Source organism: Nipponia nippon, unplaced genomic scaffold, assembly GCF_047370975.1.
Source record: "Nipponia nippon isolate SJK-2023a ecotype South Korea unplaced genomic scaffold, ASM4737097v1 scaffold_9, whole genome shotgun sequence".
NCBI classification, from domain to species: domain Eukaryota; kingdom Metazoa; phylum Chordata; class Aves; order Pelecaniformes; family Threskiornithidae; genus Nipponia; species Nipponia nippon.
Window position 1 is genome coordinate 26,202,917 of NW_028262413.1, and position 15,877 is coordinate 26,218,793.

Here is a 15,877-nt window from a genome sequence, read left to right on the forward strand (position 1 = left end):
AAGGGCACATTGCTGGCACATGGTCAGCGTGGTGTTCCCCAGGACCTTTTCCACCAAGCTGATCGCCCCCACAACATGTCCTGGTGCTGAGGCTTGTTCCTCCCCCCATCAGGTGTTGATACACACTGATAAGGTCTCCCTGAGCCTTTTCTGCTCCAGGTTGAACAGCCCCAGCTCTCTCAGCTTCTCTTCATACGAGAGATGCTCCAGACCCTTGGTGGCTCTCTGGTGCATCAGCCACCCCTCCCAGTTTGGTGCCAGCTCTGCCCCATCAACCGGACCAGTAATGAAGATGTTGACCAGGACCGCACCCAGTATCGACCCCTGGCGTACACCACCAGTGACTGGCCTCCAACCAGACCTGATCCAGCCATTTGGCCAGTTTTCAACCTAGCGGCCCAGGGAATATTTATTTTGATGCTCAAAATCAAACGCCGTCAAGGAAAGAGGCATCTGTTTGTCTCAAGAGGCCATGGGGAGCAAAGAGCAGCCACTCCTTTGGAGATATGCCAGGGTGGGACATCGCTCACCGGCAGCTTCTGGGAAATGGAAAGCAAAAGTGAAAAACCCACAAATCAAACAGGGTTGGCACAGGCTCTCCATGCAACCTTTTATTGCCACACAAGAGGAATGCCAAAGCCGCCGGCGAAACGCTGGTGCCCCAGGGAAGGAGGTCCCCCATGCGTGTCGCCGCCTCCATCACTGCAGCGCTGGGGACACCTGGGAGAGAAGATGGGCTGTGGTGACGCTTGGCCGGAGCGGGTGTTGGGGTCCCCTGGCGTGGTGGCACCCACCATGGCGCCAGCGAGGTGGCCCAGCCCCAGCAGGGTGAGGGCGAAGTGGACACAGCTGCAGGTGACGGCGTCATACTCCACTGCCTGGTCCATGGCTGCCTGGACCTGGTGCTGCAGGGTGGCCGCATCCAGCCCTCCCTTCCTCCGCAGCACCTTGGCCGGGCCCCGTGTCCGCAGTAGGTGGCTCCTGCCATGCTTGGCCACAATCCCCGATGGGGACGTCCCCGAGCTGCCTGCAGGGTGGAGGGGACACTGTACCCTGTGTCCCTTCCACGGGGACGTCCCCAAGCTGTGACCACACCTCCTGGGGCTCACCTTCCAGGTGGATGATCTCCCCATCACTGCAGCAGACACCAGCGTGCACGCCCCACAGGCCGGGGCCCCCCGAGGCCAGCGGGAAGAGGAAGAGGTCCCCGAGCTGGGCTCGGCCACCCCATCAGGGACCATGTCGAAGTGCTGGCCCAGCAGCTCCTCGCAGAGGAAGAACGCCACCGTGCTCACCAGCCCCGCCACTGCCTGGGGACCCATTTGTGTTTCAGGACCACCGGTGCCCTGGGGACAGGGGCAGCATCACTGACTCGCTCGCTCATCCCCCATCGCCAGTGGCCTGGGCACAGCTTGGGCCTCCGTGGATGGGGAAACCCTCCGGGAAGGGGCCATCTCCTCTAGGTGCTGAGGACAAAGCAGGGCGCGCAGGATTTGGCCCTGTTGTGCCAGGAGGGGTGAGATGGGTGGTGTGGGGCACAGAGGGGAGGCCAGCACTTACCTGCCTGGAGCTGCTCACCTGGAGGGACAAACACCCGGCATCAGCCCCCGTGGTGCTTGGGAGATGGGACCCAGGGCACCACTGTCATGGCGCAGCCCCTGCCTGTACCACTGCCATCTCCCTGCCCGAGCGCCTGGCCTGGATCCCCCCAAACCTGTCGCACCCAGGAGCCCAGCCAGTGCCGGGGCTGGAGGAACAGCTTGTCCAGGGCTCGCAGGGTCTGTGTCAGGGTGCTCACCTGTGGGCAGAGGGGGCAGAGCGAGCCTGGGACCCAGCCCCTGCTGACAGCCATCCCCTGCTGGCACCCATCCCCTGCTGCCACCCATTTTTGCTGGTACCAACCCCCTGCTAGCACCCATCCTCTGGTAACACCCATCCCCTGGTAGCACCCATTCCTGCTGGCGCCCCTCTGCTGCTGTCACCCATCCCCTGCTAACACCCATCTCCTGCTAGCACCCACACTTGCTGCATCCCCCCATGCTAGCACCCACCCCTGCTAGCACGCACTGCTGCTAGCACCCATCCCCAGCCTACAGCAGCCTCCCAGGTCACCCTGCCTCCCATGCACCCCCAGACTCAGCACTGGGCAGGTCCCAGCCACAGGATCCGTGGGCGCTGGGTTCCACAGCAGAGGAGTGGTGGGATCATGTGGGTGCGGGTGCCCTCCCTGCGGGCTCCCCCTTTACCCGGGTGAGGACGTTCATCTGCAAGGAGAAAACATGATGTCCATAGAGCTGGAGAGATGGGCCCATGCCCAACCCCACCTTGGGGACCTCTCTGTTCCCAGATGGTTGTGGTGCCACGTCGCCCTGCTGAAACCCAAGCCACAGCCTCAGGCACCATGCCAGCCCTGGCACTCGTGCTGTGCCCATCTCGCTCACCTTGGGGACACGTCCAAGGTTCCCTTTGCTCCACCTTGGTCCCCAAGCAGCTGCTGCTCCAAAGGTGGCTGCTGGACAGGACCTCAGCCCGCCCAGGTGAGCACTGTGGTGGCTCTTGGCACCTGCACATGGCTCTACCGGTGCCTGGGAATGTGCCCGGACCACTCCGACCAGCCCCACCGTGGCACCGAGCCCATCCTGCGGGGCCAGTGTCAGGGGGGAAACCCAACCTGGTGTGACATTTCATCAACGAATCCCTTGGGTGACCCCCAAAGGAGTAACAAAATGGCCTCATGGCCACAATGTGCCAATAACCAGTGGCCACTGGGCTAGTGCTAAAACGCCTCTTGCCCTGAAGATGGCCAATGGGAGCGCTACCAGCCTGTCCCCAGCCCCGTGTCCCTGGGGCGGTGCGTGCCCAAGGTCAGCTCCAGAGCCACATTAAACTTTAATCCTTGCACCGGGGGGGGTCAGCAAAGGCTTTGGCAGGGCTTGGGGTGGGTGACGTGGGACCCGTCACCCTCTGTCATCGGGCAACCTTCAGAGCATCATTTATCACAGAGCCTCCAACAAATAAGAGCTAATTACAGCTGAAACTGGAACCTGGCCTGGACAGGGCTCAGTGCCTGGCAGCCACATTAACCCTTCCCAGCTATCTCCAGTCCCACAGCCAGCTTGTATCCTCCCAGACCTTTGTGTCTTCTGGTTGCTCTTGTCCCCTCCTGATCCCCACCATCCTCTCCTGGTCCTCGTTGTCCCTTCCTGATGTACCCTCTGGTTCTTACCACCTGCTTCTGGTCCCTAGTGACCCCTCCCGGTCTCCACCATCTCCTCCTCGTCCTCACTAGCTGCTCCTGGGCTCCATCATCATCTCCTGGTCCTCATCATCCCTCTAGGATCCCTTGACCCCTCTTTATCACCATTGTCCCCGTTTGGTCCCCTTCATCCCCTCCCAGTCACTATCCTTCCCTCTTGACCCCCATCTTCCCCTCCTGGTCCCCAGCATCCCATCCCAGCCTTCACTATCCCCTCATGATCCCCATCCAACCCTATTGCATCCCACTGCCCCTTCATGATCCCCATCACACCCTCTTGGTCCCCATCATCCCCATGTGGTCCCTATTGCCCTGTCCTGCTCTCCATCATCCCCTCCTGGTCCCTGCCATCACCTCCTGCCCTCCACCATCCATCATTGTCTCCTGGTCACCATCAAAACATCCAGGTTCCCATTGTCCTGATCCTCATCATCCCCTCCCAGTCCCCATCACCTCCTCCTGGTCCCCATCATCCCCACTTGGTCAGCACCATCTCCTCCTGGTCCCCTTCATCCCCTCCTGGTTCCTGATCATCCTGTCCTTGTCCCCATCATCTTCTGGTTCCCAATTATTCTGTCCTGGTCTCCACCACCTCCTCCTGGTCTCCATCACCCCCTCCAGATCCTTATTGTCCCCTCCTGGTCCCCACTATCTCCCCTCGGTTCCCAACATCTCCTCCTAATTCCCATCATCTCCTCTTAGTCCCCACCATCTCCCCTTGGTCTCCATTGTCTCCTCCTGGTCCCCACCATCTCCTCCTAATCCTTGTTGTCTCCTCTTGGTGCCCACCATCTCTCCTTGGTCCCCATCATCTGCTCCTGGTCCCCACCATCTCCCCTTGATCCCAGTTGTCTCCTCCTGGTCCGCACCATTCCCTCCTGATCCCCACTACCCCCTGCTGATCCCCACTGTCCCCTCCTGGTCCCCACCATCTCCCCTTGGTCCCCATTCTCTCCTGGTCTGCACCATCCCCTCCTTGTCCCCACTGTCCCTTTGTGTTCCCCACCACCCCATGCCATCGCTGGCCATAGCGGGGCTGCCACGACAGTGGTGCCTTTCTGGGTCACCCGATGTCCTCAACTGAGCTGTCCTCTGGCCAGGATGTATTTGCCAGCTCCCCACAGCCGGTGGGATTAGGGCGGCCAGAGCCTTGGGGCTGCTCCTGACCACAGGTTTCAAGCCTGTCACCAGCATCTTTGGGTAATTAGTAAATTAGTAATTAAACGCGCTCTGCCTGATGGGGAGGGAAGGGGGGCAGATTCTGAGGTTTTAGGCTGGGTAATCCCATGGCATCTGCCCCAGTGTCTGTCACCAGCTAAGTGAGTGTCAGCCCCAGCTGAGTCATGACCCCGCCGTGGGCTTTAACATTTGCTCCTCACCCCCACCCTGCTGCCCACAGTCCCTCGGCTGTGGCATCGGGCCTGCTCAGGACATTCCCCAAAAATGGGCCAGATTGAGCCCCCTGGGTGTTCGGTTTGGGTGCTCATGGGTTGCTCAGCCCCGGGAGGGGCATGGGGTGCTGCTCCATGGGGATGCCACCCTGGGGACAGCACCCAGCTGGGTGTAATGGAGAAAACGGGTGGGAAACCATATTTTTGTAATTACTGGCTTTCCAGGGCATGCTGATGATTGGCTCCTAGCAGATGGTTGGCCCAGCTAATCCCCCTCCCAAATCCCTGCTCCAGAGCTGGCTTTTACCCAATGGCGAGGAGGGGATGGACAAATTAGCCGACTCAGCATGTATCGCCATGCTGGCCGCTCCCCGGCATTCCCCGGCACCGGGCGCCCAGGTCCCCATGTCACCCGTGGGTGGGCTGGCACCCTGGGCTGTGGGTGCTCCCAGTGCTCCCGGATCAGGCACCGGGAGTTGTTTCACCCATAGGTGAAGCTCTGCTGAAGGGTGTGGAGGCACCTAAGCTGCAGGCAAGGGACGGGCAGGGCGATGTGACAGCTTGCTCCTGCCGCATTAGCCCAGCGTCATAATTCTGCGGAGGGAGGAGGGCAGCCACTGCCACAGATGGCGGCCGTCAGAGATCTGGGTCAGGATGGGGGCCCGCCACAGGATGGGGGGCTGTGGGGTGGGACAGAGCACTCTGGGGGTCCCCGGGGGGTCCTGGGGGTGGAGGGGTGCTGCAGGCAGGAAGGATGGAGCCATGCAGCAGGCAGAGGTGATGGAGCAATGTGGTAGGCAGGGGAGGTTGAGCAATGCTGCAGGCAAGGATGATGGAGCCATGCTGCAGGCAGGCAGAGTGGTGGAGATATGCTGCAGGCAGGGGAGGTTGGAGCAATGCTGCAGGCAGGGTGATGGAGCAATGCTGCAGGCGGGGGGACGAAATGATGCTGCAGGTAAGGGGGATGGAAGGAGGTTGTAGGCAGGATGGAGCAATGCTGCAGGCAGCAGGATTGGAGGCGTGATACAGGCAGTGGGGATGGAGCCATGCAGCAGGCAGGGATGACAGAGGGCTGACCCCCAGCCCCTGGGTCCACTGGTGTCACTGCTGCCAGCCCTCAGCAGGGACCCGCTGCCAGTCCCCATCCCCTGGGACACCTCCGCCGGGGCCACAAATGGCAGCAACACCCTGGGGGCCACAGACTGAGCCCCTCCTGGGAGGGACACAGGGGGCTGGGGACCCCCCACCACAGCTTGGCCCATCCCTGGGGACAACCCAGGCTGGGTGATGGTGGCTACCCACCATCCCCCTGAGCTGGGCAGGGGGTTTTAGCGGCTAAAGCCCTCAAATCCCAAATTGTGCTGCCCTGTCACGGCGAGGGTTTAGCAGTGGTTGCATAACCCCAGGAGCCACCTGGCCCCCACACGCTACAGCGTCAGCAGTCCTGGCCCAATGCCCCCGGGGGCCCCCACGTCCCCCCAGGAAGGGAAACTGAGGCATGGGGGGGTGCTCTGTGCCAACCACTGGGGGTTGACCACTTTGGGGGGGCCCCACCGAGTATCCCCCCTCCCTTCGCCATCAGGGCTGGTAATTAATTACTTGGGGGCAGGGAAATTACCCCCCTTAATTACCACTTTTCGTTATTCTCCTCTAACCGCCTTAGCGAAGGGCTTATGCGCTTATAGGACCCAGTGGGTCCTGAGCAGGGGGATATATGGGGGTCCTTACCCCGAGCCCCATCTCCCACCTCTGCCGCAATCTCAGCCTCGCAGCGCTGGGTGTGGGGGGGGTACATGCGGTGGCAGGGTGACGCCCCCACGGTGGCCCGTGGTGGTGCACAGCGGGGGTGGCTTGGGTGTCGCAGGGTTTAGGGTTACAGGGCTGGGGCTCAGCACCTTTTTAATTCTTCATCGCGTGGCTGATTGATCCTCCCCCTCCCTGCGCAGACACTAAAGATTAAGAGGGTGACAAAGAGGCGGCTGCTTACACAGCGCCCGCCACTAAGCTGCCTTGAAGAGAGCAAGGCAACAGCCCTGCTGCCCGCAGAGCTACCAGAGCACCCACCAACTCGCCAGACCCCGGGGCACCCACCGCGGTGGCAGCCGGAGGGAGGGGAGAGGGAGAGGTCAGGAACGCCGGGTACAGGATGGCTGTGTCGCCGGCAGGGTCGGTGGTGAGCGCTGGGCTGGATGATAGCCCCACGGGTAAGAGGTGATGTTCTGCTTGAATGGGCGCGACACGGCGGGACCGCGGTTGCCAGTGGGGTCTTTCTTCAGGATGGCTGGGGTCCCCATCACAGTCCTTCTCCAAGATATCCAGGGTCCCCATAATGGCGCTTCTCCAAGATACCTGGGGTCTCCAACATGCTTCTTCTCCAGGATGGCTGGAGTCTCCGTCCCGGTCCTTCTCCAGGATGGCTGGGGTCCCCATTGTAGTCCTTCACCAGGATGGTGGGGGTCCCCATTGTGGTCCTTATCTGGGATGCCTGGGGTCCTCATCATGGTTCTTCTCCAAGATACCCGGGGTCCCCATTGTGGTCCTTCTCCTGGATGCCCAGCATCCTCAGCTATCACCGTTCTCCAAGATGCTGAGGGACCCCATCATGGTCCTTCTCTGGGCCAGGATGCCTGCAGTTCCCAACCCCAACGCTTTCCATGATGCCAATGGTCCTCATCATGGTCCTTCTCCAGGATCCCTGGGGTCCCCAGCTATGGCCCTTCTGCGGAATGCCTACAGTGCCCAGCCACAACCCTCTCCTGGATGCTCATGGTCCCTGGCCCTTCTCCAGGGTCCCCGCGGTCCCCTGCTGTAACCCTTCTCTGGGATGCCCATGGCCCCTTGCCCCAGTGACCCCAGCCATGGCTCTTCTCCAGGACACCTCCGGTCCCTGGTTGTGGCCCTTCTCTAGGATGTCTGGCATCCCCCCACTGGGACACCTGGTGTCCCCATACCTAGGGACAACATTTCATCCCCTTCTAAAAGTCCCATGAGAGCTCATCCTGCAGCATCCCGGGCACTGGGGTGAGGGGAGATGCTGAACCCCGCGTGCAATCCCTGGAGTCCCCAAGGTGTCTCCATCCATGTCCCTGGGTTGTACCAGCAGAGGTGGAAACCACCCCATCACCAGTGTGCTGGGGGCAGTGGGGACTGGCAGGAGGGACAAGGGACATTGGGGTGTCCCAAGTCACCCTGAATGTGGCGGCTCCACACCTGCAGGGCTGAGCCAGGCCCCCGGCAAGGCGCTGAGCCCTGTGCTGCTGTGCAAAGTGTGCGGGGACACCAGCAGTGGGAAGCACTATGGCATCTACGCCTGCAACGGCTGTAGCGGCTTCTTCAAGCGCAGTGTCCGCAGGAAGCTCATCTACAGGTGGGGCGGGGGTGGGGGAGGTCCCCGCGGGGCAGGGACCGAGGGGGGATGGGCAGCCGGTGGGGCAGTGACTCAGGTGATGGGCATCCAGCAGGGCAAGGACCCAGGGGATGGGCACCCAGTGGGGCAGGGACTGAGGGGGCGGGCACCCAGCAGGGCAGAGATCCAGAGGGTTGACACCCAGTGGGGCAGGGACCAGGGAGAAGGACACCCAGCAGGGTAGGGATCAGGGGGACGTGAACCCAGTGGGACAGGGACCCAGGGGATGGGGCATCCAGCAGGGCAGGGACCCAGGGAGATGGACACCCAGTGGGACAGGGACCCGAGGGGACAGGCACCCAGAGGGGCAGGAACCAGGGGAATGGGCACCCAGAGGAACAGGGACCTTGGGGATTGACACCCAGTGGGGCAGGGACTAATGAGACAGGCACCCAGTGGGGTAGGGACCCATGGGATGAGCACCCAGCAGGGTAGGGGCCCCATGGCATGGCATGGCATGGGCAATGAGTGGGGTAGGGACCCTGGGGATGGACTCCTAGCAGGACAGGGACAAGGGGACAGGCACCCAATGGGACCTGGGGGGGGGAGCAGGCCACCCATGGGGCTAGGACACCCATCAAGGCAGGGTGTTCACTGGGACAATGTACCCATGGAGGGACAGGACACCCACCGGGGACAGGGCATTCATTGGGACAAGGTGCCCATCGTGGCGGAGCACCCATTGGGTGGAGGACACCCATTGGGTGGGACAAAGCACCCCCAGGACTTGGCAACTATGGGGGCAGGACACCCTTGGGTGACAGGATCCCTCAGGGACAGGGGCCACTCCAGGGGCTGCAGCTGGGTGTCACCTCTCCCCATAGGTGCCAGGCAGGGACAGGGCTGTGCCCAGTGGACAAGGCGCACCGCAACCAGTGCCAGGCCTGTCGGCTGAAGAAGTGCCTGCAAGCCGGCATGAACAAGGACGGTGAGATGGGTGGGGGGGACACACGGTGACAGATGGTGGGGGTGATAGTGGAGTGGCCAGTGCTGATGCCACCTTGTCCCCACAGCTGTGCAGAATGAGCGCCAGCCCCGCAGCACGGCCCAGGTCCGGCTGGACAGCATTGAGCTGGATGCTGAGCTGCCCCCTGAGCATGTGGCCACCACCCGTGAGGTCCCCCTGACCCCCTGCCCGGCTCCCCGCGATCCCAGTGCCACTGTTGCCGTCACCCCAGGTCCTCGAGCACCCACGCCGCCCACGAACCATCGCTTCATGGCCAGCCTGATGACGGCTGAGACCTGCGCCAAGCTGGAGCCCGAGGATGGTGGGTGGCCACTGGTGGGGAGGGGACAGGCAGGGAGTTGTCCCCACAGTAGGGTGACAACCAGCATCCCCCTTCTGTCCCTGTAGCTGATGAGACGGTGGACGTGACGGGTGGCGAGCCTGAGCGGGCAGCCAGCGAGTACCAGGTGGCACCATACCCAGCGGCCAGCCCCGAAAACATCTACGAGACCTCAGCACGTCTCCTCTTCATGGCTGTGAAATGGGCCAAAAACCTACCCGTCTTCTCCAACCTGCCCTTCCGTGACCAGGTGGGGTTGGGGACCCCCCCATGGGGCAGCAGGGACCCCAAAAAATGTAGGCAACTGGTGGGACGGGGATAGCTGAAGTATCCCTGCAACATTCACCACAAGGTCTTGGGGTGCCCCTCAGAAGATGCTCTTCAGCCCAACCCACAGTGGTGGCTGCAGATGTTGGAGGCTTTGAGGGTGACAGGGGCTTTTGGGCGCCCCCCCTCCCTCTCCCCAGGTGATCCTGCTGGAGGAAGCGTGGAGTGAGCTGTTCCTGCTCTGTGCCATCCAGTGGTCCATGCCCCTGGAGAGCTGCCCGCTGCTGGCCGTCCCTGAGCCGGCCCCTGGCAAGCTGCTGCCGGCCGCCCTGGATGTCCGGGCGCTGCAGGAGACCCTCAGCCGCTTCAAGGCATTGGCGGTCGACCCCACCGAATTTGCCTGCATGAAGGCCGTGGTACTCTTCAAACCAGGTGAGGGACCCACCAGCACCCATTGCTGTCCGTCCCTGTGTCCCCACCCCATCACCCCCTTGTCCCCACAGAGACCCGTGGCCTGAAGGACCCTGAGCAGGTGGAGAACCTGCAGGACCAGTCACAGGTGATGCTGGGCCAGCACAACCGTTCTCACTACCCCGGGCAGCCCGTCAGGTACTGCCATCCCCACATCCCCATGGGTGACACCAGGGGTCAGAACACCACCCATGGCCACTGCTCTGTCCCCCAGGTTTGGGAAGCTGCTGCTGCTCCTCCCGGCGCTGCGCTTCATCTCCTCTGAGCGTGTGGAGCTGCTCTTCTTCCGCCGGACCATCGGCAACACCCCCATGGAGAAGCTGCTGTGTGACATGTTCAAGAACTGACCTCTCCCCACCCCAGTGTCACCTGGCTTGTTTGTCACCCTGTGTTGGCACCCTGTCACCCCCTCCCTGGGATGCTGCAGGATGTGAAGGTACCTGTGGTTCTGTCTCCAGGGTGGTGGCCAGGACCATGGGATGTTGCTGGCAGCTGGGACATGGCACCAGCTTCACTGGGGACAGCTGGTGGCACGGGGATGTCCCCACGTGAGTGCCAGATGCACTGGGAGCACCTCATTGGGGTGGGTGCTTCGATGGGTGCCGCTGTCCCAAATGCTGGAGGAATCCATGGACCCAGGCAAGGTGCCCTTGCTGTGGCACCAGCACACATGGGGACCTGCTGCCACTCAGGGGTGACACGAGCCTGGGGCATGACCCCATTCCAGGGGTGACACTGGCCAGGGGGTGACATCATCCTGGGGCCAGGTGTCCCCCTAACTGCAATCAACGTCCCTCACTCACGGGGCACAGGACTCCCCTGCCATGACTTCAGCTCTGTGATCCCAGGGGACATGTGGTGACAGACCCTCATCCCTGTGTCCTGGGGGACTCCCGCTCCCCCCCCCCGATTCTGTACTGCAAATAAAGAGGGCTTTTGCAGCCAGCCTCCTCGTGCCGCTGACTCAGGGTCCCCGTCCTCAGATGGGGGTGGCAGCAGGGGGGGCACCAGCTGAATATTAATAATTTGAATATAAATAAATAAATAAGAGAAAAATAAATAATTGGAATATAAATAAATTGAAAAGAAATTATCAGGATATAAATAAGATAAATATAAACAATCTGCATTAAATAATAAAAATATAAATGAGATTAATAGAAATAATGTGAATATAAATAAAATGAAAAGAAATAATCTGAATATAAATAAATTGGAAATAAATTACCTGACTAAATAATCTGAATAGAAATAAAATGAAAAGAAATAATCTGAAATAATCTGAATACAAATAAATTGAGAATAAATTATCTGAATATAAATAAATATAAATAATCTGATTAGAAATAATCTGAATATAAATAAGATTATCTGAATATAAATAAATTGAAAATAATGTGAATAGAAATAATCTGTATATAAATAGAAAGAATCCAAATATAAATAAGATAAACAGAAATAATCTGTATATAAATAAGATAAATAGAAATAATCTGAATAGAAATGAGCTGGAAGCACAGACTCAGCCCCCAGGGGTGGTTGGGGCAGCGGAGCCACCGTTATCCCCCCACAGCATCAAACACAGCACCCAGCGTCAGGCACTCCTCGTTACAGCTCTTTAATTAGCGTGGGGTCAGGGGTTTGCCAAGCCGCTTTGTACAGCCATGGGGAGGATTTGAAGAAAAATCCACAAATTGCACTTTATACACACAGTCTGATGGCAGAAGGAAAAAATACCCCCAAAAAATCCCCAAACCCTGACAGTAATTTGGGGGTTTGACAAGCGGCAGCGTCCCCCGGCTGTGGGGCACCAGAAATTCTTCGCCTTTATAGAATTACACTTTTATTCTCATTTTTTTAACTTTTTAAAACAATATTTCTAGCGCAGATGACACAGGATAATATATCCTCTTACAATACAGACTTTGTTTTTAATTTACACGCAGCAGACTTATAAATTACTTAAAAAAATTTCCATTAAAAATAAAAATAATTAACAGCACGCAGCCCCCTCTCCTTTCCAGTAGTAAGTACATTCACGCCGCTCCAGAAAACCCCATGTTTTGCTCCCAAATCCAGCCCTTTGCCAGAGGGAGGGCCAGGAAGGAGCCGTGGGAGATGCCGGGGGGATGCGCCAGCTGGGGACTCTGCAACACCCCATTCCCCGCCCCGTTCCTGGGGGGGGTTCGGCACTGACTGCTGGTTTAGCTCCTGCTGGGATATATTTTTTTTTATATATATATATATGTATATATTTCTTTTATATATTTTTCTTTTTATATATATACACACACAAATATATAATATATATAAAGAAATATATTTTCTATATATATTCTATATATATTCTATACATTTTTATATATAAAGAAATAGAGATTAAAAATATATAAACATATAGTCTTTATATATGGTATATATCTTTTATATATTTCTTTATATAGAGAGAAATGTACTCTCTCTATAAATATATAAATATATATGAAGAAACATATATTTCTTCATACATATAGAAGAAATATATAAAATTATTTAAAGAATATATATTTATAAATAGTATATTTCTTTTATATATTTCTTTATATAGAAATATATAAAAATATATACATAAATAAATATATATTCTTTATATACAGTATAAATCTCATATTTCTTTATATATAAAAATATGTACTATATATAAAAGAAATAAAATATATAAAGAAACATTTATTCTTTATATATATTCTTTTATATATATTTTTATTTATACAGAAAATATATATTCTTTTATATTTTCTTTATATATAGACTATATATATTCCTATATATATTTTCTTTGTATATAGAATATATATATTCCTATATATATTTTTCTTTATATATAGACTATATATTCCTTTAAATATATTTTATATATATATATAAAATTTATATATAAGGGAAATACATATATATCAAAAGAAATATACATATATATATTTTTTTTTCTTTTGAGGCACTGCCTAAGCCAGATCCACTGTCCCTGCTGCTCTCATGCCGCCAGGGTGAGAAAACTGAGGATGAGGATGAAGGCCTTCCACCCTCCCTCAGGGACCTCCTCACCCAGAGCCTGGCCATGTTGAGGGGAATTCCTGGGGTTTTAGGTGAAGAGGCTCTAAAATAGCTGTTTTTGGTGCAGAGCAGTGGGGATGCTCCTGCTGTTTCCAGCTCCGGGGAGGTTAGAGGTGGCTCCCCAGGAGCCTTCACTCTCATGGCCACCACCCACCTTCCCAGCGCATCCCAGGTCAGTCCCAAAATCCCTGTTTTCTCCATCTGGGGATGGTAAAACCCCATTTTCCCCTATGGACGGGGCATGATTGACTTGGTCTTGCTCTGCCCCCAGGATGCAGTGCTAAGGCAGATGCTGTTCCCACGCCCCCGCTCTCCCTGTGGCATCTATCACTTTCCCTCATTGAAAAAAAATTAAAAAAACAATTAAACATTTTAGAAGTAAAATAAAATAAAATAAAAAATAAAAACCCCAATAAATAAACCATCCCTTGAAAGAAACAGCCCTTTGGGCAGAGGGAGAGGGGACCGAAGGTGGCTCAGCTAAACCCAGGGATGCGGGGATGCCTGGCAGAACACAAAATACTCAGGAAAACTCAATTTTTTCGTGTTTTCCCCCTTTTCGGTGGCATTTCGGGAAAGGACGAGCCTCAACCTGCAATGCCCAGCCCATCTGAAAGGACGGATCCAGCCTTTATTAATCTAATTAGTGCCCCAGGGCTCCCAATTTCACCTTTCCAGAGGTTTTCCAGCACCCGGAGCTTCTCTGGGTACCACCAATGGTGGTGATGATGATGATACGGTAGGGATTAAAAGCCAAGTCATTAGCTGCATTGCTAATTAGTCCTGTCATGGGCACCACTTTTAAATCATGCTAACTACACCTCCAGGGATTTCTTGTTCAAAAAACCTAATGTATAGAGCAAGGTGGTAGCGGCAAGTGATGGATGGTGACACCGACGATGACGCCGGCAGGACGGCTCAGCCCATCATTTCCCTCCTCCCCAGCCAAAAAATAATAATAATAATTAAAAAAAAAAGTTATGTCTGGGGAAAAATATTTAAAACAAAATAATAAAAATATATATATTTACAACAAACTCCAGTAACCAGCATATAAACAAATATAGCTTCAAGTAGTCCTTGATTATTATTATTATTATTATTTTTTAATACTGATGGTCTCCAAAGGAAAAAAGAGGAAAGGTGGTTAGGTCACATTAAAAAATAAAAAAGAAAGGTGATTTTTGGCAGATTTTAACGCTTTTCCATGCGCTTGGCATTCGCGTGGATGAGGTGGTTAAAGCGTGGAGGGCTTGGCTGGCTGGAGCAGAGCCGGCGCTGGCTTGGGATGCTCCCGCGGTATTTTTAGGCTTGGTTTTCTCATACCAATGGGTGACGGCGATTCGGCATGAGGATTTGGCGGCATGATGCTCCGAGACATGGGATGCTCCAAGGGGAAGGGCGCAGGAGCCGGCCGGTGCCCCTCCATCCCCCGTCCAACCCCTCCCGAAGGTCTCAACCCCCTCAAACCATTAAGGCTACCATTAAAGCCGTCCCCCACCAACCTTTTTAATTAAGAATTCACCCTCCTGGTGTTAACGAGGAAACCACTGGGAGCACTGCCGGTGCTGCCGACAGGGAGGATGCTCCAGCGGCACAATGTGTCCCCAGGGTGGAGCATCTCAGACCATGAACTCGTTGCTCCCAAGGAGGACGAGGGGTTGGGCAGTGGCGCAGTCAGCCTCGGGGTTTCTCTTGCGTCCCCCCCCTGTCCCCCCATCCAGGGGCTCTTTGGTTTTCGGGGGGGACGTTTTCACACTCTTCAGTTTCTGTTTGCCTTTCTCTGGGTTGAACGTCCCACGGGTGGTGAACTGAGGACGGTCCTCGGGATAATGGAGAGGTCCCACGAAGCCCTCAGGGCTCACCCGGGTTTCGGGGGGCTCACTGGGCCCCCCTGCTCGGTAGAAAGGCGATTTGGAGTACATCTGGAAGCGCTTCCGGGGCAAGTGGGGCAAGCAGGAGGTGGATGATTGGGAGGAGGAAGAGGAGGAGACGGAGGTGTCAGCTGGGTCCGCTGCGTCCGGCCGCATCCTGGGGTGCCTTCGCAGCCGGCTCGGCCCCTCCACCTTGCTGGGCCGCAGGGAGGTAAGTGCTACGCTTCTCTCTGGGGGGGGGGGGAGAAGGACCACCGGAGAATTAACACCCCGAAACCACCCAACATCTTGGCACCACTCCCCGGGATGCATGCCATTGAGCCAGGACAACGTTCCTGGCATCTCGCTGGAGGTAGCATCACCTGTGATGATGCAGCGGCACTGGAGAAGCTCTCACCTCCCCATGAAACCTTGGGTGCTACCACCCACCTCCCTGTGTCCATGTGTGTTAACCCCCCTCTTTACACCCATTTAAATTGCTATACCTCAAAAGCGGGCAAGAAAAAACAAATAACCCCCCTGCAAGCTATCAAAAAACCTGAGCAACCTGATCTAGTTGAAGATTTCCCTGTCCATGGCAGGGGGGTTGGACTAGATGAGCTTTGAAGGTCCCTTCCAACCCAAACCATTCTATGATAAACACAAGAACGCCTGGATTTACCCGAACGATCGGAGATGGCTCCTTCGGAGTCAAAGTTCAAATTTTCGGAGCTGTCAGCAGTGCCAATGGAGGCTTCGGACTCGAGGGTTTCATCGTCGGAGGCGCGGGGCTCCAGTGTCAGCATCTCGAATGTCAGCTCCTCCCTGCCAAAAAGTGACCCAGTCCCATTGAC

The 15,877-nt window shown here is 55.9% G+C and overlaps 2 protein-coding genes and 1 pseudogene across 9 annotated transcripts in view; 1 reads left to right on the plus strand and 2 right to left on the minus strand.

The window, feature by feature from the left end:
• Window positions 1-699: 699 nt before the first annotated feature.
• LOC104016786 (uncharacterized) lies at window positions 700-2,312 on the minus strand (annotated as a pseudogene).
• Window positions 2,313-6,793: 4,481 nt separating this feature from the next.
• NR2E3 (nuclear receptor subfamily 2 group E member 3) lies at window positions 6,794-10,424 on the plus strand. Its single transcript, XM_009469623.1, has 8 exons — window positions 6,794-6,851; window positions 7,864-8,014; window positions 8,878-8,981; window positions 9,067-9,321; window positions 9,408-9,589; window positions 9,807-10,038; window positions 10,110-10,215; window positions 10,292-10,424. The coding sequence occupies exons 1-8, from the start codon at window positions 6,794-6,796 to the stop codon at window positions 10,422-10,424; spliced, it is 1,221 nt and encodes a 406-aa protein (XP_009467898.1).
• Window positions 10,425-14,244: 3,820 nt separating this feature from the next.
• The window catches only part of MYO9A (myosin IXA), a 186,014-nt gene continuing 184,381 nt past the window's right edge, over window positions 14,245-15,877 (minus strand). For all 8 annotated transcript variants that reach the window (XM_087743837.1, XM_087743839.1, XM_087743835.1 and 5 more), the window contains 2 exons: window positions 15,706-15,848; window positions 14,245-15,274 (listed from right to left, as the gene is read on the minus strand). In XM_087743837.1, coding sequence (XP_087599963.1) covers window positions 14,793-15,274; window positions 15,706-15,848 — 625 coding nt within the window. In that variant the 3' untranslated portion in view covers window positions 14,245-14,792. The remainder of the gene's footprint in view (window positions 15,275-15,705; window positions 15,849-15,877) is intronic.

What these genes read in the sequence shown, in the direction of transcription:
- NR2E3 (XM_009469623.1), top strand. Translation starts at nt 6,794, where the DNA reads ATGGCTGTGTCGCCGGCAGGGTCGGTGGTGAGCGCTGGGCTGGATGAT. An exon ending in ACCTGCCCTTCCGTGACCAG is followed by an intron (nt 9,590 to 9,806) that starts GTGGGGTTGGGG and finishes CCCTCTCCCCAG; the next exon opens with GTGATCCTGCTGGAGGAAGC. An exon ending in TACCCCGGGCAGCCCGTCAG is followed by an intron (nt 10,216 to 10,291) that starts GTACTGCCATCC and finishes TCTGTCCCCCAG; the next exon opens with GTTTGGGAAGCTGCTGCTGC.